At 54.8% G+C, this 22,914-nt stretch overlaps 1 protein-coding gene across 4 annotated transcripts in view; it reads left to right on the plus strand.

Moving 5' to 3' along the window:
- KIRREL3 (kirre like nephrin family adhesion molecule 3) overlaps positions 1–22,914 on the plus strand; it is a 525,608-nt gene that overhangs the window by 475,935 nt on the left and 26,759 nt on the right. For all 4 annotated transcript variants that reach the window (XM_081799114.1, XM_081799115.1, XM_081799116.1 and 1 more), the window contains exons 5-6: positions 8,756–8,913; positions 17,707–17,857. In XM_081799114.1, the coding sequence (XP_081655240.1) occupies positions 8,756–8,913; positions 17,707–17,857 (309 nt within the window). The remainder of the gene's footprint in view (positions 1–8,755; positions 8,914–17,706; positions 17,858–22,914) is intronic.

Here is a 22,914-nt window from a genome sequence, read left to right on the forward strand (position 1 = left end):
ATTAGATGGTTTATAAAGTTCTGTGCCACACTGCATCTCACTTGATCCTGGCAACTACACAGCGAATCTGGTTTTATGATATTCCCTATTTTACAGATGAGAAAACTGAAGCCCAGAGAGGCTAAGCAACTTGCCCAGGGCCACAAGCTTATAAATAAGGGACCCGGTGGTGCCTGGGTGGCTCAGTCTGTTAAGCGTCTGCCTTCGGCTCAGGTCATGATCCCAGCGTCGTGGGATCGAGCCCCGCATCGGGCTCCCTGCTCAGTGGGGAGCCTGCTTCTCCCTCTCCCACTCCCCCTGCTTGTGTTCTCTCTCTCGCTGTCTCTCTCTCTGTCAAATAAATAAATAAAATCTTTAAAAAATAAAAATAAAAAATAAGGGACCCAGGATTTGAACCCAAACTGCTTGACCTTCAAGTTAGCCAAACAAAGGCAGAGGGACAATTGGAGAAGAGTGACTTATTCCAAGAATTGCAGGTCATTCTTATCCACAAGAGGAATTTGAGTTAAAAAGGGCTGGAAAATGAGGCTGGAGAGGTGGGCAGGAGCCAAGAAGTTCAGACTTTGTCCAGTTGGCAGTAGGGGACCTTTGAATGTGTGTTGTTGTTGTTTTTTTTAGATTTTTATTTATTTATCTGACAAAGAGAGAGAGAGCACAAGCAGGGGGACCAGCAGAGGGAGAGGGAGAAGCAGGCTCCCCACTGAGACGAGAGCCCGACTTAGGGCTTGATCCCAGGACCCTGCGATCATGACCTGAGCTGAAGTCAGACCCTTAACCGACTGAGCCACCTAGACGCCCCTCTTTGAGTGATTTTAAACAAAGGAGTGCTAGATATTCAGCAAATGGCAAGTGAATGGATGGGCGAATGGGGTGAATGACCAGACATTTATAAAGATCACTCTGGGGATGGTGTGGAGCATGGGGAGAGGGGTTAGGTATTATAATCCAAGCAAGAAATGCTGAGGGACTGAGCCAGGAAGACTGTGGGGAATGGAAAGGGAGAAACAGATGTGAAAGGTATTTCAGAGAACTCAGCAGGACGGTTAGCAATGCAGGATGAAGAAGAGTAGAATCCAGAAAGACTTGCAGATTTCTGGCTTCGCTAATTAAGTGGTGGTGCCATTCCCCAAAGTGGGGACCATGCATTTGGGGGATTTGTCCGTACACAGTGATGTGCTTCTCCATAGACAGCAAGACCAACAATTAAGGGTGGGAAAAAGACAGAAAGTAACATCCAGGAAGGACAGGAGAAATCCAGAAGAGAATCCCAGAGGCCAATTTAGGATCTAGCTATTCCCCACCTGGTCTCATTTTCTTCTTCGTACTTATCATCATTATATTCTATCAACCCAACATTATGTTACGTATTCATTTACGTTTACTGTCTGGCTCTCCACTAGGTCAGGAGCTCTGAATCACCAGTGCTTCACACTGGGCCTAGCACCTAGTGGATGCTCAGTACAAATTTTCTAAATGAAAGTTGAACTCGCACTGAGAAGCAGTCCTGCAAAAACCCACGCATCCGCAGTCCTGTGTCGATAATCTGAGGTTCTGTGCTTTGGCTATGAGGTGGCGCATCACCAGGAGTAAGGAAACAGGAGGCTGGGGTTACCCATGGACCACAACCTGACAACAGGGCACAATGACAAAAGTGAGCAGTGAGTGGATCTGAACAGCAAAAATCATTCATCCACTCCCTAGCCGACCCCTCTCAAGCACCAACTGCAAGCCAAGCCTATGCTTCTGAGAGCCCTCTGAAACTGGGTTGGGGCGGGGAGCCCACAGGCAGAGGCAGAGCCTGTCCTGCATCAGCATGGGGATATAGGACCATGATGAGGGCAGGAGGGTTGGCGGAAAGGGCTCTGAAGGGTTACTGCAGCTTCCCGGGTAGGTCTATAGGCTGACTCTAGTGGATAATGTTATAGGGTCAAACAAACCAGGATCTAAATTCCAACTGTATCACTTATCTGCTGTGTTGCCTTAGCCAAGTTATTTGCCCTCTCTGAACCTGTATCCTGCTCTACAATATGGAGATCCCAATAGTACCTGTTTCGAAGGATAATGAGGATAAAAAAAGAGGGCCTTTGGCACAGTGTCTTTCACATAGCACCCAAACTTAATATTGTTCTTAAAAGTTGGACACAATAACCAATATTTGCATAAACCTTTACAAAGCGCTCTTTCTGCATTCTTCATATCATAAAAGTAATTTTCATAATCATCCTGCAGGTATCTTTATTACCCCACTTTCCAAATAAGAGGACGGGGACTGTCAGATTAGGTAACTTGGCTGCCGTCATGCAGCTTGTAAAGTAATGGACTCAAGCCAGGTTCAGCTCAGCAAACGTATCCGGGGTATCCCCTGTGAGGCAGGTGCTAGGCCAGGTGATAGGGATCCAGGATGGGTGAGGTTGCAGTCTAGGGGAAAGACAAGCATCTGCAGATCACTTCCATAGACTAGGTTAGCTACGGAGACAGAAGGATGCCCAGGATGCTACGGGCTCATAGACAAAGCAGGAGATTCCTCAGGGACCGGACAACCCCTTAGCGGTGTCTTGAAGGCTGGGTCAGAGTAACCCCAGATAAGACAGGGAATGAGAACTCCAGCATTCCAAGTTCAAGAAATGCCCTGGGCAAAGGAAACAACCTGCTGTAGAACATGTTCATGCTGAGCTCTGACGTCAATCCCAGTTTCCAGCAAGCAGCGTACACCCTCTCTCTGACTTAAGTCCCAGGAAATCTCGGAGGGAGCTGGGTGCCAACAAAGGAACAAAGGCCTCCTGTGTGCTCTCATTGTCCAATGAGCTTCTCCTTCAAACCACTCATCAGTTTGTAATTATTCTAGGAGCCCTCCAGAGCAGTGCTCCTCACACTGATGTGCACACAAATTATCCAGGGTCTTTTTTCAATGCCGATTCCAATTCGGAATGGTCCTGGGGTAGAGACCAAGTGTCTGCATTTCGAAGCAAGCTCCCCAGTGATGCAGATGCTGCAGGTGCATCCTGGGCACGTGCTTTGAGTCATAAATGTCTCCCCATCAGCTCCCAGAGGGCAGGCCGTGTTTGGTATTCCTCAACCACTATATGCTCATGGTGGTGACATGGAAGGAGGCTGAACGGCGGGAAGAAGGGAAGGATGGAGGGAATGCTGAGTGCTGGCTGGCCTGCAGGCCTGAAGCTAGAGCCAGGGATGTGCTGGTTAAGGGCAGCCTGGAGGCCCGGGGGGTCGTCCCTCCGTGGGGTCAGCGTTGGCACTCCCAGCACGAACTAAGCCCACTCTGCACCCCAGCCAGGTCCCTGGGGCCTGGGGCTGAACACCGATACCTAAAAACAAGGAAGAGCAGTGTCAGCAGCCAACCTCTTCCTGCTGTCCGCCAAGTGTCTCTGGTCTGTCACCGTGCTCAGCCTGCAGCCTTCTCACCAGCCTGTGAGCCAGATGAACTGGGCTGGGCTCCCTCCCCCACCAGCAGGAATGGTGCTATCTCGAAAACAGGCTGAGAACCACCCCCACTCTCACCCCCAAGCCCGCCCAGCCCAGGCTGCCCTCTCCAGAAATGGCAGGAAGTAACCAGTCCCCCAGCGTCACACCATAGAGTTTATGCACTGCTGTCGCGGGGGGGGCTGAGCCTGCCCCCCAACACTCACTCATCCACCACCCCCACCACGCACGTGCACACACACACACACACACACAGTAAAAAGTGCTGACCCCAGACATCAATGCCCATGACAGAGCCCCCCAACCCAGCCATCTTCGGTTTATTTACTCAACAAATGCTTGAGCTCCTACTATACACCAGGCACTGATCCAGACACGGAAATTCTGCAATGACCAGGACAGACAAGGTCTTACTCTGTGGTCAGGAGGCCTCTTTTGTAATAAGGGGGGACAAACAATAAATGAACCCGGTGAGAAAGAAAATGAAGTGGGGGGAGCTCGCAGAGAGGAATGGAGGGGGAGCTGGTCTACAGGGTGGCCAGGCCTCGCTGAGGACGTGATATTTCAGCTGCACCCTCCTTGACAGGAAGAAGCCGGCAGGACAAGGATACAGAATAGAGGTTCCAGGCGGAGAAGAGCCAGGGCCAGGTCTGGGCCAGGGGGTGAGCTTGGCTTGTTCGGCAAACAGAAAGGCGGTGGGCAGGGCACGGTGGTTGAGGGTGGGGGAGGTCAGTCACAGAGGCAGCCCAGGGCTGAAGAAGTGTAGGCAACAGAGAGGAGTCCGAACTACATTCTAGGTAGAGTGCGAGCCCCTGGCAGGGTCGAAACAGAGCCAGGACACAAGTGGAGTCGTGTTTCTAGTAGACCACTTATGGAGAATGCACTGTGTGTGAGATGGAGACCCAGGAGTGCCCTCCAAAGAGTTCAGCGTCTGTGAGGTGCTCTGCTGTGCCGTCGGGGGCAGGAAGGTGGCCTGGCTGACCTCCTGCTCTTCTCCAGCAGCCACCAGGCAGCACGACCCTCCAGATCCCTGCTGCTGGCCTTTGTCGGCTGATGTGCCCCATCGGCCTTCTGTGGAAACCAACCCTCTGGGCTGACAGAGCCTCTGAGGAACCCCGGAAGCCTGGCCAGGGGCCCACTTAGGTGACCCGCTGGATTCTGGAGGCACCAGGGGAATTTTCCCAGCCTGTTCTGGCAAGGTTGGCCAACCGAGCACACCAAGACCACTGAGTCAAATGAGCTTGACACTGTATGGTCACTGGGCAGGCTTCCAGTGAGCAATTCCAGAACAGGGCAGAAACCCTCCGACCCCAGCTCCACTTTGCCCTCTGTCCAGCCGGTGTCCTGTGGGAGGACAGTCAGATGGTCACCCCAGTGTACGCTCTAGTTCAGAAGCTCAAGGCCTTCTGACCGTGGGACCCGTTCTTAGAGATAGCGGTGGGGCCGGGTGGGGCTACATCAGCTTCTCCCCCACAGAACCCCTTATTTCCTAAGAGGGTGTAAAGAACCTCAAGTACATAAAACAGACGAAAGCTTTGCCTCCCTGGTGGAGCCAGGACACGCCTCCCAAGCCCATCCCCACCCTTTTTTGCCCTCACTTTCTGGTAACTTCGGGCAGTGCTTGTGCTCTCTGGCCTCAGTTTCCTTCTCCGTCAATGCGCAACTCGACTCGGTCTCCCGACCTCAGCTGGCCACTCAAATCCCCTCGCCCTTGGCAGCAGAGCTCCGAAAAAAGTCGTCAAGGGCCCCTCCCACGCGGGGAGAAATGGGTGCCCCGAGTTGCACACCCACGTGCATGGCACGGTCTGCAGCGCAGAGCAGGAGGGGAGCCCCCCAGCTGCCCGCCGGAATCCTGCATGACAGGCGAGCAAACTGCAAGGACCCAGCACCCCCACAACTGTGGGGCAGTAATCGGCGCCACGCGTCCCTTCGGCAAGCAGCGCCCGAGGAGCGGGCCCCCGTCTGAGGCAGAGTTGTGGCCTCCCGGCCGATGTCCGGCTCTGGGGCCCGGCTCTGCCTGGGGTGCACTCAGGGCTTCCTCGGGCCTCAGTCACCCAACAGTTAATGCATTTCCTCTTGACTGACAACCAGCACAACACCAAAACAGTCAACTATTTTTATCTGCAGATTAATCACAAAAGGCTAACGCTTCCACCTTCCCTGTGATTAAAAATTAGGAGACCAAACTCCATAGTGGTTCAGGATAATAACCAATCCTGTGAGGGCGATGTATGAATAATGCATCACCAGGCTCCGGCGGCTCGCGCCTCCCCCTCACCCCACAGCCGGCAGCCCCAGCTCTGGGCCCGGTCTGAATGGAGAGGTAATGAGTTGCCCCCTTCCATCCGGGCTACAGCTGCCAAGAGCGACTGTTGATTTCGATTCAGCCTCCTGGCCCCCAAACATCCTCCCCCCTCACCCACTCCCACCCTGCACACCCCAGCCCCATCCGCACCCCCTCCTACCCCATCTGGTGTGCAGCGAGGCGAAGGCCAATCAATAATGCATAGCTACATGAATAACCGCATGATAACCACTTATTTAGGAAGATATAATCAGGACCCATTCTGAGGATGGATGTTTGTGTGTGTGAGTGTGTGCGCACGCCTGGGTACTCACGAAGCAGCGTCCCACTCCTCTCTCCCCTCCTCTGCGCTCCCTCTAATCCGATATTCCAAAACACGGGACTAGAACAGCAAGAAGGAAGCTTGGCCCCTCACTGTATTTGGTTTTTAGAAAGACCTCCTCGAGCTCTACGCTGTGATCACAGTGTGATATGCGCCTGAGCAAAGGCCCAGAGACAGTTGGTTCTCAAACCTGCTCACGCACTGGAACCCTCCCGATGCTTGGGGTCCACCTCCGGAGATTGGAATTTAGTTGGTTAGGGTGTGGCCTGCCAACGGGATTTTTAAGATCTCCCCCAGAGTCTTGTACTATGCAGCCAAGGTTGGAAACCACTGTCTCAGACCCAAGAAATGTCAGCGCCAGAAGGAACTGTCCAGATCTCCTGTTGTCCTTTCATATTTTGTGTCTGGGGATATAAAACCAGGAGGAGGGACAGCCTGCCCCAATTCACCTTCTGATTTAGGGCACTTTCCACAAGACCACACCCCCTGGCTCTTCACTGGGGAGTCCCGGAGACAGGATGGCCTGGTGTTTCTTCTATTCTTGGAGCTTCGAATGGTTCTTTCCAACTTCTCTGGCTCTCAGGCTCAGCCAGAGAGCCTCCATCCTGGACACCTACTGGAGAGAAAGCTGCCACCACAGAATAAAGGGGAGCAAAAGCCCCAGCCCCGGCCGTCCCTGCTGGAAGGGGCCCAGCATTGCATAGAGCTAAAATTCCCCTCATCAGCAACTGTCACACCCACCCCCCATTTGTGGAAAGCCCTCATTAGCCTCCCTTTTGCTCTCTGGCCACACCAGCACCAGGGAGCCTCTGGCACTAATGAGGGAGTTTGGGGTGGGCGGGGGTGGGGGGGGGTTTGTCCTGATCGGCCAGCCCACAACCAACATCTGCCTGAGCCCAGAGCCCCCTGGGGAGGCTGGGCAGGGTTGGATGAGGCCAACTGCCTCTCTGGGCCAGGATCTCCGGTGGAGTTCCGGGGCTGCTGATAGAATCTTGGAAGCCCCGAGGGTTTGTTTTTCCTCATTAAATAGAAACTTGGGGGTTGGCACTCACTGGGCTGTAGTTCTGAACCAGGCCTCCTCCAGGCCAGGAAGGAAGCGGGCACAGCCGCAAGCTGAAGGTGCTGCTTTGGGTGTTTACCTGGCCCCACAGCCTCCTGGAGTCTCCTGGGTGCACTAGGAGAGCAGCAGATGCGGGAAGGCCCTGGGAAGGGGAGTTAAGCCAGGCAGGTTGTGGGCAGGAGGCCCTGGGGGGCAGAGGGTGGAAGGCACAGCCGCTGGGTCAGGACCGGCCTGGCACCACTGTCTGTCCGTCTTCCCTGATCCCACAGGGCAGAAGCTTGCACGGGGCCTGGATGAAAGCAAGGACTTTCTCTGGCAACTGGGCAAAACAGGCCTTTTGTGCTAAGACCCCAACCCATCATCAGCTGATTTCCCCTTCATCCATTCGCTCAGCAAACATGCAGCTCAGCCCTCCTCAAGCCTCAGAACTGACTGACCCAGCCCCTCCCTGAGGGGCCGGGGAGGGGGTGGGGGAAGAAGCCCAGGGACTTCCCAGGTGGTCTCCAGGGAGCCCTTCCCCTTCTGCGGTTTGTCCGTTTGTCCAAGGAGGAGAGGCGGGAGCCGCAGAGGCCTGAGACCCCCCATGTGTCCCTAAGCACGAACATCAGAAGAGCCTCTGTGACCTTAGGCCAGTCATTAAACTTCTCTGGGCCTCTGCTCCAGGTGAAGGTCATCTATCATCATAAGTGCCCATCCTCCATCCCAGGTTCGTCAAGGGGATCAAAGGGGTTGACTCCAGTGGACTTGGCAAATGTTTATGGAGTGTCCGCCAGGGACTGGGCCCTGTGCTGGGCTGGGTAAGAGATGTAGCCACTGCAGAGACATCTTCCCCGCGTTGGCACGTCCCATCTCTCAGGAGCCACGAGTCTCTGATCACCCCTCTGTGAAATGCCGCGGGAGAAGTGGGCAGCAGAGATCCATCCTAACTCTGGGATGAGGCAGTTGGAGCCATTCTGGGAGAATCAAGTTCCTCGGAGGTGCCAAGGGTCGCACAGCCCTCTGAAACACTGTCGCAGGCTTGCAAGGTTGCCTGCCCCCTGCTCCCTGCCCCTGCAAGGGCAGGGGACTGGCAGTGAGCTGCAGGTGTCAGAGGCCCTGGCTCTGGCGCCCATTCCCCAGCGACCTTGAGCAAGTCACTTAATCCTGCGTAGCCTCGATTTCCAGATCTATGTAATTGGGGTAATAATATTTACCTTGCGAGACCGTTGTAAGGATTAAATCAGACAACAGATGTGACAGTGCTTGTTTAAAAAAAAGAGAAAGAGAAGTTAAAAAGAAAGAAAGTACAGATATTACCTTGGCAGCGGAGCTTTGCTTCCCCCTCTGATCTGTGAAACGGAGCTAATGATGCCTGCCCTGTCCCCTCACAGGCTCATCGTGAGCCTCGGATGAGAGGATGGCATGAACATCGGCAGCAAATAAACATGCAGTGCGTATGTCAGGGATTATTGCTGTTTTTGCTATTATTGTTATAATACAAGGGGATTATACATTTTATTAAAGTATGATAATTATTGTTTGTCATCAGCTCCATAAAATCCACCCAGCCCAGCCCACCAGCCTTGCGGGAGGGGAGCAGCGCCCTCAGTCTGACCTCTCTACTCCTCTCCCCCCTCCGCCACTCCCGCAGTGCCACCTGATGACCCGGTCATCCTGGGGGGGCCTGTCATCAGCCTGCGGGCCGGGGACCCCCTCAACCTCACCTGCCACGCAGACAACGCCAAGCCTGCAGCCTCCATCATCTGGTTGCGGAAAGGAGAGGTCATCAATGGGGCCACCTACTCCAAGGTGAGGCCTGGGGGCAGGAGGAGGGGCGGGGTCGCTTGGGAGGGGCAGGGCCGCGCGGGGAAAGCCCGCTTTCCCAACTCTGCCCTTCTTGTTCTCTGTGTGTGCTTTTTGTCTCTCATTCTTTGTTACCTCTCTGTGTCTTTTTCTCTCTCGCTCCATGTCACTTTTTCCCTCTCATCCTATGTTTCTATTTATCTGACCTTTTCTGTCTCATTGACTGTGTAACTCTGTCTTCCTCTCTTCTTTCCTGGGGTAATTGCTGGGCTCCCTAAGAATAGAGTAAGGTCGAAGGAGGAGGCTTAGGGACAGAAGTGGCCAGGGCCTAGGTTTGCTAGATAAAAAACCCAGTTAAATTTGAATTTCAGTTAAATTTGAATTTCAATATAAGTATATCCCAAATATTGCATGGGGCATAATTATGTGCCATACTTAGACTAAAAAATTATTCACTATATATCTGAAATTCAGATTTAACTGAGTGTCCTGGTATTTTTATTTGCTAAATCTGGCCAACTTTCCAGGGCTACCAGGTAAGGCTGTTTAGGTTCTTCCCTGTCCAAGATGCCTTACTCAGCAAGTCCAGCCCATAATCCCTCACCATGCCTTGCACCTGAGGTACCTACCTGCAGGGGTGTTTTTCTGTAATTCACACAAGGTACCATGAGCCGGAAATGCCTTGAACTGGCCCCTGTATTAGTTAGGTTTTTATTTTCTATATTTTATGATGCTTTGACATCTCAAAGCCTTGCGGATGAGGAGGGACTGCCACTCCCAGGTTTAGCTAATTCCCAGAGACAGCAAACCACATGCTGAGAACATGCCTTTGGTATGCAAACGATCCTGCATCCAGACCCTCACCACCTCCTTTTAGCCGGCTAGGAGTCCCAGGTGCTAGCCTCACCCCTAAATCCTCAGGGCCAGGTACTGGATGACTGGAGATCAGTCCTATAGCCTGGAGCTTGTGGAAATTATTCAAACCACCCAATCCTAAAACCTTTCAGCTGCTCACCCTGCTTTGTCCATTCTTTCCCACAAGAACCATGATAAAGCCTTGCACCATGTTTTCCCTGCCTCCCGACCAACCCTGATGCATACCCCTGTGACCCTATGTGGAGCGGGGCTCCCCCACCTCTAGGGAGCTGTAACAAAGGACCTTCTTCATGGCAGTCATCTCCTGATCTGCTGGCCTCACCCTACCTGAATAAAAATAAAATCCCAGGTACATGTTAAAGCCGCCCCCACCAGACTCCACTCAAGGAAATTGTAAATAGAGTCCCAGACAGCGTTTATATACCACAGAGTCTTTAAAGATGAACAGGACCGTGGAGGATGGCCGGTCCGGTTCCCTTGATCTACAGATAGAAAGCCAAGGCCTGAAAGAGAAGTGACTGCCCTTCTCAGTTGGTGAGTGGCCCGAACGACAGTCTCATGGTGCCCAGGGCCGCGTTCCTTCCTGTGTTCCTCTCAGTGCAGCTTTAAACAGAGGGGCAGCTGCTGAGAGGTTGAGTCCGGCCCCAGGGCCAACCAGCACGCCCAGGCTCAGACTGGAGGTCCGGGCCTCCAGCACCCCAGCTCTCCTCTCCCTGTAGCTCTCCTTGGCTTCAGAAAGTGGGGAGATGTGTGACCCGTTCCCCACCCCACCACCAGCTCCTCTTCCTGGGTCTTGAAAAGATAAGTAACGTTTCCATCAGCAGTGGAGGATATGAGGCCAGAATGATGCTTCTCTGAGGGTGTGTCCTTCCTGTCCAAAGCTGACACCTGGCCAAGGAGTCAGCCCCAGGGCTGCTGATCAAGGTCCCACCCCCCTCTGGGCCCCCACCCAGAGTCTGGTGCCAGAACCCAAGACAAATGCCTTCCATCCTGTACAAGTTCACCCCGGTGGGGGGCCGGGGGAGGGGGAAGCACTGAGAAATAAATCCCTCACTCACTCACATCCTGGGCTGGAGCCACCCCTGTTGTGTTATGAAATACAAAAATATGGCAGAGGGAATATATCATCCAGATGAGGATGAAAAGGAGGGCAAGAGGTGCTCCTTCCCAGCTGGGCATCTGTCCAGTCCCTCCCTGAAGTTGGGCCAGCCAGGCCCCTGCCATGGTTTATGTCCTGCCGAGGACACACCCCCATCTGGTGAACAGAAAGTTCAGAGTCACCCTGCTGAGCCTTGTCCAGGGGTCACCTCGCCCCAGCACGTTGCGTCATCCATGTGGAGAAGGCCCTTCTGAGAGCCTAGCACAGTGCTACAGCAGGCCAGGACAGGAGGCCACGCTCACCCTCAGTTTCCTCTTCTGTAAAACAGAGGAGTCGGATCAGACACTCTGTATGAGTAGGCTTGAGTTGCCATAACAAAATACTACAGACCAGTGGCTTAAACAACAGACATCTGTTTCTCTCAGTTCTGGAGGCTGGAAGGCCAAGATCAAGGTGCCAGTAGGGCTGGTTCCTGGTGAGATCTCTCCTCCTAGCAGACGGCAACTTCTCTCTGTGTCCCCACATGGCCTTTCCTCTGTGTGTGCAGAGAGACAGATCTCTGGTGTCTCTTCCTCTACTTATAAGGACACCTTAGCACCCTTATGACCTCATTTAACCTTAGTTACCTCCTTAAAGGCCCTATAACCATAGATAGTCACACTGGGGGTCCGGGCTTCACCATATGAATTGGGGGGGGGGGGGGCACACAGCTCAGTCCAGAGCAGGTGCCTGCCAGCTCTAACAAGCTACAAACCGACGACGTGGAGCACCCAGAGAAGGGTGGGTGACCCAGCAGTGCTCACGTGGAACCAGCTCTAGGGGCCACCAAGCCCACCCCCCTGCCTCCCCGCTCCTTCCCCGGGACTGCAAGGACCAGTCACAGCGGCACTTCTGATGACCCGAAGGCAGAGCTGCCCCCACAAGCTCTGCTTGGGGCTGGGGTGGCGGGGGAATGTGAGCAGCTGAAACAGAGACAGAAGCAGAGCACTCAAATGCACACACAGTCAAGCAGCGCCCAGGCGCCCAGCATCTACAGAAAAGATCATCCGGGGCAGCCCGGACAGCCCTGAGGTCTGAAGCCCTCAGTATTTGTCACCCGGTGCTGGTTAAGCCCATGGGCCCCGGAGCTGGGCAGCCTCACTTCAAATCCAGGCTCCACCCCCTTCCAGCTCTGCGAAGGTGAGCAAGCAAGCTACCTAACCTTGCGGCGTCCCCACCTATACAGTTTGGAGCGAGAACAGCGCCTGCCTCAAAGATAGCTGTAAGGCTCGAATGAGAAGAGTGCCTGGCTGGCAGGCTCTCTGCCCGGCCCTCACTTGATCCTCTTGGACCCCAGGGTGCACCTTGCTCCCCCCTTTCCTAGATGGGAGCGTCAGCGTCACTGTAGGGCTCCATCACATATTATGGTAACTTAGTCTCTCTGCCTCAGTTTCCCCAGCTGCAAAACAGGGTGCCGTTAGCCACGGACGCCCAGTAGGATTGCTCTGAGACTCAAAAGGAACGATGTACAGAAAGCACCTGGCAGAGAGAGGGCTAGCCAGTCGTGTTAGACCCTCCTCTCGGACCTCCATCCCAGGTCCGCCTCCCCGGAGGTCATCCAGCAGCCCTGGTTTCAGGGAACCTTCTTTCTGCTCTCCAGCATGTGGCCAGCAGGGTGGAGGATAGCATCACTGAGGATGGCCAGGCCCCTTGCCCTGGGAGGAGAATCAGGAAGAAGAAGCGCCCTCTGCCCCGCCTCCCCCCAGCACAGGCTCTGGTGCCACTCGAACGCCCTGGTGGCCTGGGTGCTTGGGTGAGTGCCTGGGACTCCCGGCGGGTGTCTGGCTGCGGAAGCAAGGGAGCTGGTGACAAGGCCTCTCTCCAAGTCCTCTCCTCCTGGACGCCGCCAGTCATATATGTATTTACCTTGAAGCCCGTTACTCTCCAGCCCTACCTGTCTGCTCCCTCCAGCTTCAGGCTGCTGCCTGCCCAAGGGCCCCCCCCCCCCCCCCACCCACCGCCAGGACCAGGAGCCTCATTAGGGCCCTGTTGTAAGAGGAACTCTGGAACAACACCCCTTAAGGCCCTCACTGGGGCCCAGCTCCCTCCATGAGCCCCTTCCACTGTGTATTCTCTCCCCAGCAGTCACCCCAGCAACCCCTTCCCATCTGTTTCTCTTAGGTGCCTAGAGTCTCCAGCCAGCAAGGCAGTTGCCACCCATCTTGGCCTTCTTTGTGAAGGGCATCCATTCTCACCCAGGGCACAAGCCTGGGGTCCCCGAGGATGCAGGGTCTGGGGCAAATGGCCTTGTGGTTTTCCACCTTCCCTTACAGCCCTCATTCGAGCCACGTGACAAGAGGCCCTAATGGATCCCCCCGCCCCAGGCAGCTATAAAAAGGGGAAGAAGAGAGAAGATTAAAAAAAAAAAAAAAAGGACACAGCGGGTGGGGGAGGTGAGTGAGGAGGGAGAAGAGGGAGGCCTTGTTGCCAGGCAATCAGGCCTCACTCAAGGGCTTTCCAGGCTGTTTGCATATCAATGAGCTTCCCAGATTTAGCACCAGGGTTGGGGCACCCACCCCCTGCATTCCCTCCAACCTCCACACTGCACGCCCCGCTCCACCCCGTCACCTGTGATTCCCACACAGGCACCACCAGGCTGCCCGCCTCTTGGTGGGGCCTCTGGGCTCTCCAGTGCCCAGCTGAGGCCCTGGGGGCTTTGGGAAGAGCAGAGCGAGCACTCTGGACAACCACACCCAGGGTACACGCTGTCCCCCTGCCCCAGCCCCGCCTCTGGGCCTCTGCCAATTGAATGCCAAGTGCCTTCCCTCAGGGATGGCGCAGTGGGGCTGGGGACACAGGAAGCTGCACGGGGCAGGCAGGGTCTAGAGACGCCTCACACAGCCACTGAGATGGATAGTCTGGAAAGCTTAGAAGCTGTTCGTGGATGGAGGCCCATGGACCCACACATAGGCCAAGGGGTGGAAAGCCTACTGTGCACGGGTCCCTGCCCCGAATCTCCGCACACGGGTAGGCTGGGTCCTGGTAGAGCCGCAGGAGCCCCCAGCGGGGTCATGAGAGCTGGGCTGGGGGACTCTGAGGCTGGGATTTGGCAGCACGCTCCTCCCGACCAAGCTGGAGGAGGGGCTACCCCAGGCCTTGGAGGTGGTGGCCCCAGAGACAAAGTGACTTGCCATTCATAATCCACTTACCCTCCCTGAGCTGATTTGCATGCTAATGAAGGTTTCTGGAGCAGGAGGTGGGAGGCCGGGGCCCCAGGTGTGTCCCCAGAGCCCAGTTCAGTGAAGGGAAGACCGGGAGAAGGAGCGAAGGAGCTGGGAGAGGAGGGGAAAGTGGGCTGGGACAAGAACCTGCAAATGATAGAATGTTCCACCTGGCCTATACCTTCAAGACCACCACAAAGTCCAAAGGCTTCATTTGCATGTGAGAAAAGGGGAGATTGGGGAGATTTGCAAGAGGGGAATGAAGGAAAAGAGAGAAGAGAAAGAAAAGGAGTGAGGATAAGGAAGGACTGAGGGAAGAAGGGAAATAGGTTGAGAAGACAGAGGCCAAGCGCTGGCTGCAGAGCAGACAGGGCGCCAGGCCACGGGGCGGGGGGGTGGGGGTGGGAGGTCAACTTTACACCTGCAGGTGGGCCTGCCTCCCCAGCCCTCCCCAGGAACATCCTACCTACACCATGCCTGCACCCTGGCCTCTCCCTGGGGACACCGCCCGGGGTCCGATCCCTGGGAGCTGGGGCCCAGGGTGAGATGCTCAGCTTCCCAGGGGGAGCCAGCTGCTGAGGCCCTGCCTTCCCCTTGCTCTCCCCTTGGTTAAAGAACACATCTCCCTTTTCTCTAATTAGGTGGAACAAACAATTTGAACCAGAATTTTTATTTCCCAGAAAAGCACATGCCCGGACACAGTAAATACGTCATTAATCATCGTTCGGAGGCGCTGGAGCACCCTAGGTGTGGGGAGGAAGGGAAGCAGTCAGAGAGCCTAATTAGGAGCTCGGGCCTCCCCGCTCCCCTCCGGCCAGCACCCTGGCAGCCCTTCTCCCTTCCACCAGGCGGGGAGCAGATCAATTGGAGAGGTGCCTGGCAGAGTCAAACTTCATGTAAATGTTCTCGTTAGCACAGCGTAAAAGTAAAGAAAAGGGGATGAGGAGGAACCATACCGACCTCCCTCCCCACCTCCCACCTCCCTCCACCCTACCCCAGGTCTTATTTCCATCCAGGAAATTGTTCTTATTAATACTTGGCTATTTATAGACACATGAAGTCTGCTGAAGAGTCCAGAACCGTTACTGTGATAGGGCTTGGCTTGGGGCTAAACCACACACCCCCAGGCCTATTCTGCTGGCCTCCAGTTTAGCTCCTGGCCCTGAGGCTGAGCTAAAGACCCTCATCCCACTGACAGCCCAGCCCCTCCCCCTTGGCTTGCTGGGATTGACCCCATCACTCCCCCCAGCCCTGCTCCAGGACCCCTCTGCCCAGGGCTGAGGCCACCACCCCACGTCCCAGTAAAGAATGTACTACGGGAGCCTGCCCAGGCCCAGGTGGTTCTGGAACAGAACAGATCGGACCCCGGGCAGAAATAGTCTAGACCACTGCCCTGCTCTGTGGATCTCTCTGACATCTTTGTCTAAAGCAGGATGCGCTTGTTCTAGATAGAGGCTCAGGTCATGTGCTCCTAGTGCTGCAGGCCACCCGCTTTGCCCCAGCTTTGCTGAGAAGGACCACACAGAGCTGAGGACCCAGAGAGCAAGGTTCCAGCAGCTTACATGTAACAAAAATTCGACTAAGTAAATTTGAAGATCTAATTGGCTTTATTAAACGACTCGTGAGTCAGGCGGCATCTCATCCAGCAAATAGAAAGGAGTTCCAAGGAAGTATACAAAAATGGAAGGTTTTTAAAGGCAGAGATGGAGAGGGAAAAAGGAAATTATTGGCAAAGAATGCCTCGTTTCAGACAGGGTCTCCCTTAGGGGGAACGGAAGGATGACCTCCCCTGCCCACCAGGGGTTTCCAGGCTGGCCAGTTAAATGTCACATCCCAGGGGGGCCTGGGGTTTGAAACCGCAGGAGGCTAGCTAGGTATTAGGTCTTGGTTTGCTGATGTGGGGCCCTAAACGTAAGTGACTCCAGTTTGGGCCGGCTGTCTCCTTTTTAGCACTGCTAAGTAGCTCAGTGAACTTAAAAGTCTGCTGAATCCCTCTAACTGTTCCCACCTTTAAGTGAAGATCTTACTAACCAGAGTCTAGCTCGCAGGGAGCAGTGGTGGGAGGGTCACGGCCTCTGGGGTCACCATCCTCAAGCACAAATCCCAGCCCTGCGCGGCAAGTTTCTGACTCACTTTGAACGAAGTTTTCTTTTCTATTAAATAGAGCCGGTGCTCCCTTCCTTTCAGGGTCTGATGAGAACAGTATTGGGACTGTCTTCAGGGAGGTTTTGAGAAGTAAAGTCTATTCATCTATCCTCCGACTCCAAGCAGGAGAAATTAGCGTCCAGCACCCTTCTCTGGAGGAAGTTAAGTAGCTTCCCGGGATCAAAAGTCTCTGAGTCCTGAACAAGTCCAGTCCCACTTTGGAAGTGGCCCTCCTGCCTGACACACCTCCCCAGCACCTACCTTGCTGGGTCTCCGTGAGCTCAGGATGCTGGGCATCAAACCGCCGGGGAGGGAGCTGGGAAGGGGCACAGCGTGGCCTCCCTGAAAATGGAAGGAATGGAAGGCAGGAAACCAAAGGCTTTCAGACTTGCCTTTGTTTCCTAGGGCTGCCCCCTCGAAGTCCCGCAACCGGTGCCTAGAACAACCGAAACGTATTGTCCCGCCTCCTGGAGGCCAAAAAGTCTGAAATCAAGGTGTCGGCGGGCTGTGCTCCCTCCAGGGAGAATCCTCCCTTGTTGCCTCCACTCGTGGTGGCTCCCGGAGTCCCTTGGCTCGTGGCCACATCACTCCCGTCTCTGCCTGTCTTCACGTGACCTTCTTCCTCCTTCCTTTCTGTGTCTTCCCCTCTTCTTCTAAGGACACCAGTCATTATTATATTTGCCCCCCCACACCACCCCACCCCCCATCCAGGATGATCTCCTCTGACGATCCTTAACTAATTACGAATTACTTAGCTGATCTCTGAAGACCCTGTTTCCAAATCAGGTGACATTGTGAGGCTCCAAGACAACATAAATTTTGGGGAGACACTCTTCAGCCCCCTCTAGGACCCTCTCACCCCCAACTTGGAGTGTAAGTTTGGTACCGTTCTGCAGCCCCTCCTGGTCTTGCCTCTTTTCTCATCTGTCATTGGGAAGATAACGGCATCAGTCCCACCTCTGGTTGGTCAGGGCTCTAATGAGGTCACGAAGTGATAGGATTCGAGAAGTTGGAAGGGTTTACGTAGATAAAGTAATGAAATGGTCAGTGTGCATTGACTCTACCTGCATCTCCAGCCCAGCCCTGCCCTTCCCCCCTGCCCCAAGCTACGCCCCCTCCTACAGGTGACATCACTGTCTCAGGGGGCCACAGCCCCCCAGCTGCACGCACCTCAGTGCTGCCTGCAGACCCAGAGGCTCCCCCCAGACACCAGAGGAGAGACCTGCAGCCGGATTTCCCTTGGGGTATACAAGTCCAGGCTGATTTTCCCACGTGATCTAGTTCCTTTGTCCTTCTGCAGCCCAGGGCTCGGCCAGGCCAGGGAGTCACCAGTAACCCCCCAGCTCTCTGCAGAGATTCGCACGCCTGGCTGTCCAGAGCTGAGGGCTCCTTCTTCTCTGAGGCTGGGGCATGTCTTCCCATACCTGCCCAGGCCACCCCAGCTGAGTGACCTGGGGCCTTCTCTCCCTGCTCCCCCAGACCCTGCTGCGAGATGGCAAGCGTGAGAGCATCGTGAGCACCCTCTTCATCTCCCCGGGCGATGTGGAGAATGGGCAGAGTATCGTGTGCCGAGCCACCAACAAAGCCATCCCGGGAGGGAAGGAGACTTCGGTCACCATCGACATCCAGCGTGAGTACTAACTCGGCCCCCGCCAGCCGGGCCAGGCCTGGGGCAGGAACCCCCCCACCTCCGGCGCTCCCTGCCTGAAGCACAGGTTGGAGGGAAAAGCCAGGCCTGGACAACCAGCTCACCAGAGCCAACAGCACAGCCCTGCGAGGTGTCTGAAGACAGGAAATGGGTCAGACAGCTCCCTGGACTGGCCGAGGCTGTGTTTGTGGGCACCCAAAGGGCTTGTCCTTATTGCCACACAAAGTAACAACATCAGATGAGGATCTTTTGCCAATGACGTGTTCAAGCCACATTTCCAAACCTGTATCAGGGAGAACTTTCCACATCAATAAATATAAAGCAGGGCCCTAGCTCTGCTTTAACAAGGTGGCCCCACACGCTCCCTTGGCGAGAAAACCAGAGCAGAGGTACTGGGGTCAGCAGGGTGCTCGGAGCTCCGGAGTTGGGGAGCAGTGCATGCCCTACAGAGGGTGGGTACCCGGGGGGGGGGCCTGCTCATGGAAGGGTTCAAGGAGAGAAGAAGAGGAAGAAGAGTAGTCTTTCAGTCAGCCCATACTTTCCAGGGATTATTTCATCTTTACAACCACCATTTAAGTAGGATGCCGGTGGTCCCTATGTGGGGAAACTGAGGCACCCCAGGGTCTATCAGCTTGCCGAAGGCCACATAACTGTCAAATATAGACAGCCTGGCTTTCTGGAGCCCGCACCGTAACCCCTCTTCTACACTTGCGCACAGTAGGTCCTCAGCGGGTGTCAGTTCTCACAGTTAATGTCAACAGTCATGATGCGTTAAAGCTCCCCCAGCACCCTATTCCAAAAGTCACCTAAAAAGACTCCTATCGCTCTCCTAAAATCTCCCTACAGTGCCCGTCGGCCCCAGAGAACAAAAAAAAGTGCTCAAAAAGGTGGTCTGGCGGCCTCACTCCCAATACCAGACTGTTTCGGGTCTGAAGGATCAGCACTCAGACATGGACTTTGGAGCCAGTGAGCAGAAGTCCCTAGTCTATCTAGAATCCTGGCAGCAGCCGCTGAGATTCCAGAAGGCAACAGAAACCATTGTAACCCTGAGACAGGCTTGCTTCAAACACCCAGACACAGCAAGCCAAGTTCTTGGAGAAGGCTCTATCTTTCCCATCTTCACCACTCCCTCACCCCCACCAACTGGAGCCTTCTTCTTCTGTTCCTCATTTAATCGGAGCCAAGAAGAGCGGGGCTCTTGCTAGACCTGGGACCAGGGTGATGGGAGGGAGACGCTCGCTCAGACGGGCCTCCCTGCCTGGCTGTCCACACCCACCTACTTCTTCCAAGGAGCAGCCGTAGGCCCAGCTCTGGAGAGGAAGCAGGATGCTCTGGGGATCAAGTGGCCCAGCATCCAAAAAGGCTCCGCCACCCATGGGCTGTGAGGGCCAAAGCTTGTCACTTTTCCCCCGGGGAAGCCAGTCCCTTGTCCTTTGACCGCATGATGTCCAGAGTTTCTTCTTGCCCTTAAGATTGACTACGATCAGAGGTCTCTCCAAACACAAGCCAAATCTGGGACGAATGAGGGTGGGAGACACAAGAGATCCAAGCCTCCCACTGCCAGGCTGCTGGTTGTAGCCCCCACCGATCCCCAATCTGGTCAGGAGGCCGACACCAGCTACGTAGGGAATCCCGCACACAAGGAGCCAGCCGGCAGGGGGAGACCCAGCAGCAGCCCCGCTCCCCTCCAGGCCATTACCCATCACGCCTGGAGAAGCTCTCCTGTCAACAAGAAAGCCATCATCCTAACAACAGCCCGCCAAGTATTAAATGGCGCTCCTGTAATGTACTCTAACGAGATGATCCATTCACCAGGGCACACAGCGGAGAGTCTGCATCAGAGGGGTACACCAGGCTTGCCAGGTCTCTGCGCCCTGGCCGGCTCTCTTTCCAAGGACGCCTCCGCCACACGAAGCGGGAGGCATCGGGCATGAGGTCCCAGAGAGGCTGAAGGACCTGGGTGCCCAATTCCTAGGTCCGCCCCATCTGAGGACCTAGGGAAGTGGTTAAGACCACAGCATTCCTCCTGGTTTAAATTCCAGCTCTGCCACTTACTGAATGATGCCGGCCCGGTTCTTTAACTGCTGTGCCTCAGTTCCCCCATCTGTGCAAATGACAATGCTTACTTCATATGGTGGCTGTGAGGGGACGTTTCCAGCAGAGTGCTCGGCACAGGGTGAGCACGCTGCACCTGTTCTCTGTCCTCACCATGCACGGTGCCCCTCTCAGCCCAAACAGGGGAGAGCTCTCCAGCCCCTTGTCCCCTCTCCTGAAGGTGTTTGCATGTGCCTGCCAAGCAAAAGCACACGCCCTCTCCACCACCTTCCCCCTGCCTCCTTCCTCCTCCATTTGTCCATTTGTTCATTCAATAGGCGTCCAACTGTTTACTGTGGACACCATGGGCCGGATCAGAGCTGCTTGCAAACCTGCTCCATTTTCTCAGTCAACCAAGAAGCATCCAAACTCAGCAAAAGCGCATTTGTTGTTTGTTTCCCTTGGTCTTTATATGTTACCCAACGGAAGACAAAGCCCCCAGATTGAGTAATGGGAGAGAAAGCTTAACACCCCCAAAGTCTCGCTACATCTGGACGCTGCATCCAGCTGCCAAGTTTCAAATGAATGTGCTATAAAAATCACTGAGTCATGGAGTTTCTCTCTTTTCCACCCCCTCCTCGATGTAATACTTCCCCTGAACACACACACACGCGCACGCACACACACGCACACGCAGGTTGCTGATGGAAACACTAACAGACTCTCAGCTGTAACATCTGTTCAATATGATCTCAGTTCTATCAACTACATCAAAGCTGCCCTCCTGCAAAGCTATGCAGTCGACATCACAAGTGGGATTAAAATCATGTCTAATAGTTGGATATGACATAAACTATTTATACCTGTGGAGCCTGGTAGACTCCTGAAAATTCATATCCTGCACATCCAGAGGAGAGGGGTGGACAGAGGGACCCAGGCACCTCAGGGTCCGGGGTGCAGGTGCAGATGAGACTGGCAAGTGTACAAGCCTCCTAGGGACCCGTTCTCTTGGGGCCCGTGAAGAAAGGTGGGGTACCAAGGATTTGGCCGAGGTAAGGAAGCTGCAGGAGAGAGGCACGCACAGGATAAACTCAGAATTTCGGGAGCAGGAAGGGTCCCCCAACAGGTATATACCCCATCGCCCTGCTCCCCAAGAATCCTCACTCTATAAAGGACACCCAGGTGGGGAGGGGCCTCCTGGAGCTCTCCCCAAGTTCTGTGGCAGGTAGATTCTAGATTCTATCCAACTGGAGCCATCACTTCCTCAAACGAGAGTTGGGTTGAAGGACTCTACTCCGCCTCTCAGTACTGAATTTTACAATGTGAGGCCATGAGCCAGCCATGCATTTGGCTCCAGATGGCAATCACCAAATTCCTCTGCCTCGCAGGAGCCTCTCCAACACGCAGCAAGATGCATGCTCCTCCCTGGGTCTCCACATCTGGAGGGATGGTGCCATCGGAGCCCTAGGGGCCCTTGGATGCCCAGTTGAGCTGGCTGGTCCTGCAGAGAAAGAGGGCTGGGACTCCTGACAGTACTGGCCGTGGAAGCTGGTGGGGTGGGGGGGCCGCGGGGGGCAGCCGATGGGCAGCAGCTGGGGAAAAGCTACAGAATTCTGGGGTCGTAGCTCTCCTGGAAGGTGGGAGGAGAGCTCTCATGGCTGGTCCTTGCCACACTCCTTACTACTTGAATTACGTTTTAAAAACAAAGATAGAGAGCATTGAAATACCTGTCACTTCCCTTGTAAGTCTCCATGAAATTCTCCACTGCTGCCGTAACAGATGCTCCCAGGATCGTGGTCTGTATCCGGAACTGGGGGCTCACATGGGGAGATCAGGGTCCCCAGAATAGTCAGCCACCCTGCTCAGGAACCAGAGTTCTCTCCCCCATGTCTTTCAAGCTGTCTGCAGATATGGGTGCAGCCCTGTGGCCCACCTCCTTGGTCTCAGCCCCTGGGCCCCGGCACTGTGCAGGGAGGCATGACCCAGCTTGAGCACCAGCAGGACAAAGAGGGGCTATGTGGTCCAATGATCCCAACGCCGGGGTGAGCTGGCCTCAATTCACAGCCAGGGGGCTGTGCATAGGACTCTGAGGGTCTCAGAAGCCCACCTGTGGTCTCAAATAGAGGCTCAGGCCGGGTGGGTTGGAGTCCTGCTCCCCTTGTGGTGCCCTTCGCAGGCGCCCAAGAGGGGTCAGCATTTTTCTCCACGGTCTCTGAGAAACTGGCTTCTTCTTTTGCTGAAAATGGGCTGGACGGAACCCCTAGATAGTCCACATGCCCTTCCAGCAGTTTGCCATGATTTCAGGTGAGGACTGGCCCGAAGATGCAGCCCAGGACCCTGGCTGGGTGGCGGGGACCACGCTGCCCTCCTCACTCAGCCCGGGGTTGAACCCCAGCCAGCCCTGTACACCATGACGAGGACGAAGAACAGATGCTGGTCTCGGTTTCCACCTTCCTATCTCTCCACATCTCTCTCCCTGTCTCTCTTCTCTAGTCCTCCATATTGTGGGGTCTCTCTCCACAACATCCTGTCATGTTCTGTCTGTCTGCTTGGTCTCCTCCGGGCTTTTTGCTTTTAGTCTGAAATCTCTGTCTGATTATATGTTTCTGTGTATATGTCCATGTCTCTCTGTGTCTCCCTCCATCTCTCTGCTTCTCTCTTTTTCTTGTTCTTCCTCTGCATTTCTCTCTCTCTCTCTCTCTGTCTCTATCTGTGTCTCCCTCCCTATCCCTCTTCTATGTAGGTGTCCTCTGCCTGCCTCCCATCCCTTCTCTGTTTCCTGTTCATCTGTCCTTCCCCCTCCATCTCTCCCTCCCCCCTCCCTCTCCTTTCCCTCCCCACTTCCCTCTCTGTCTCTCTCTCCCTCCCTCCCTCTCTTCCTGTCTCCTCCACCTCCGACCCTTGAGCACTTCAGAGCCTGGCTTCTCATCATGTTGCAGGAGAAAGACTCGCCCAGCCTGGAGAGGTGAGGGCTGGGTGACACCAGTCAGGGCCCAGCAGAGATG

This window comes from Leptonychotes weddellii, chromosome 11, assembly GCF_054177405.1.
Source record: "Leptonychotes weddellii isolate Sample4059 chromosome 11, ASM5417740v2, whole genome shotgun sequence".
NCBI lineage: Eukaryota > Metazoa > Chordata > Mammalia > Carnivora > Phocidae > Leptonychotes > Leptonychotes weddellii.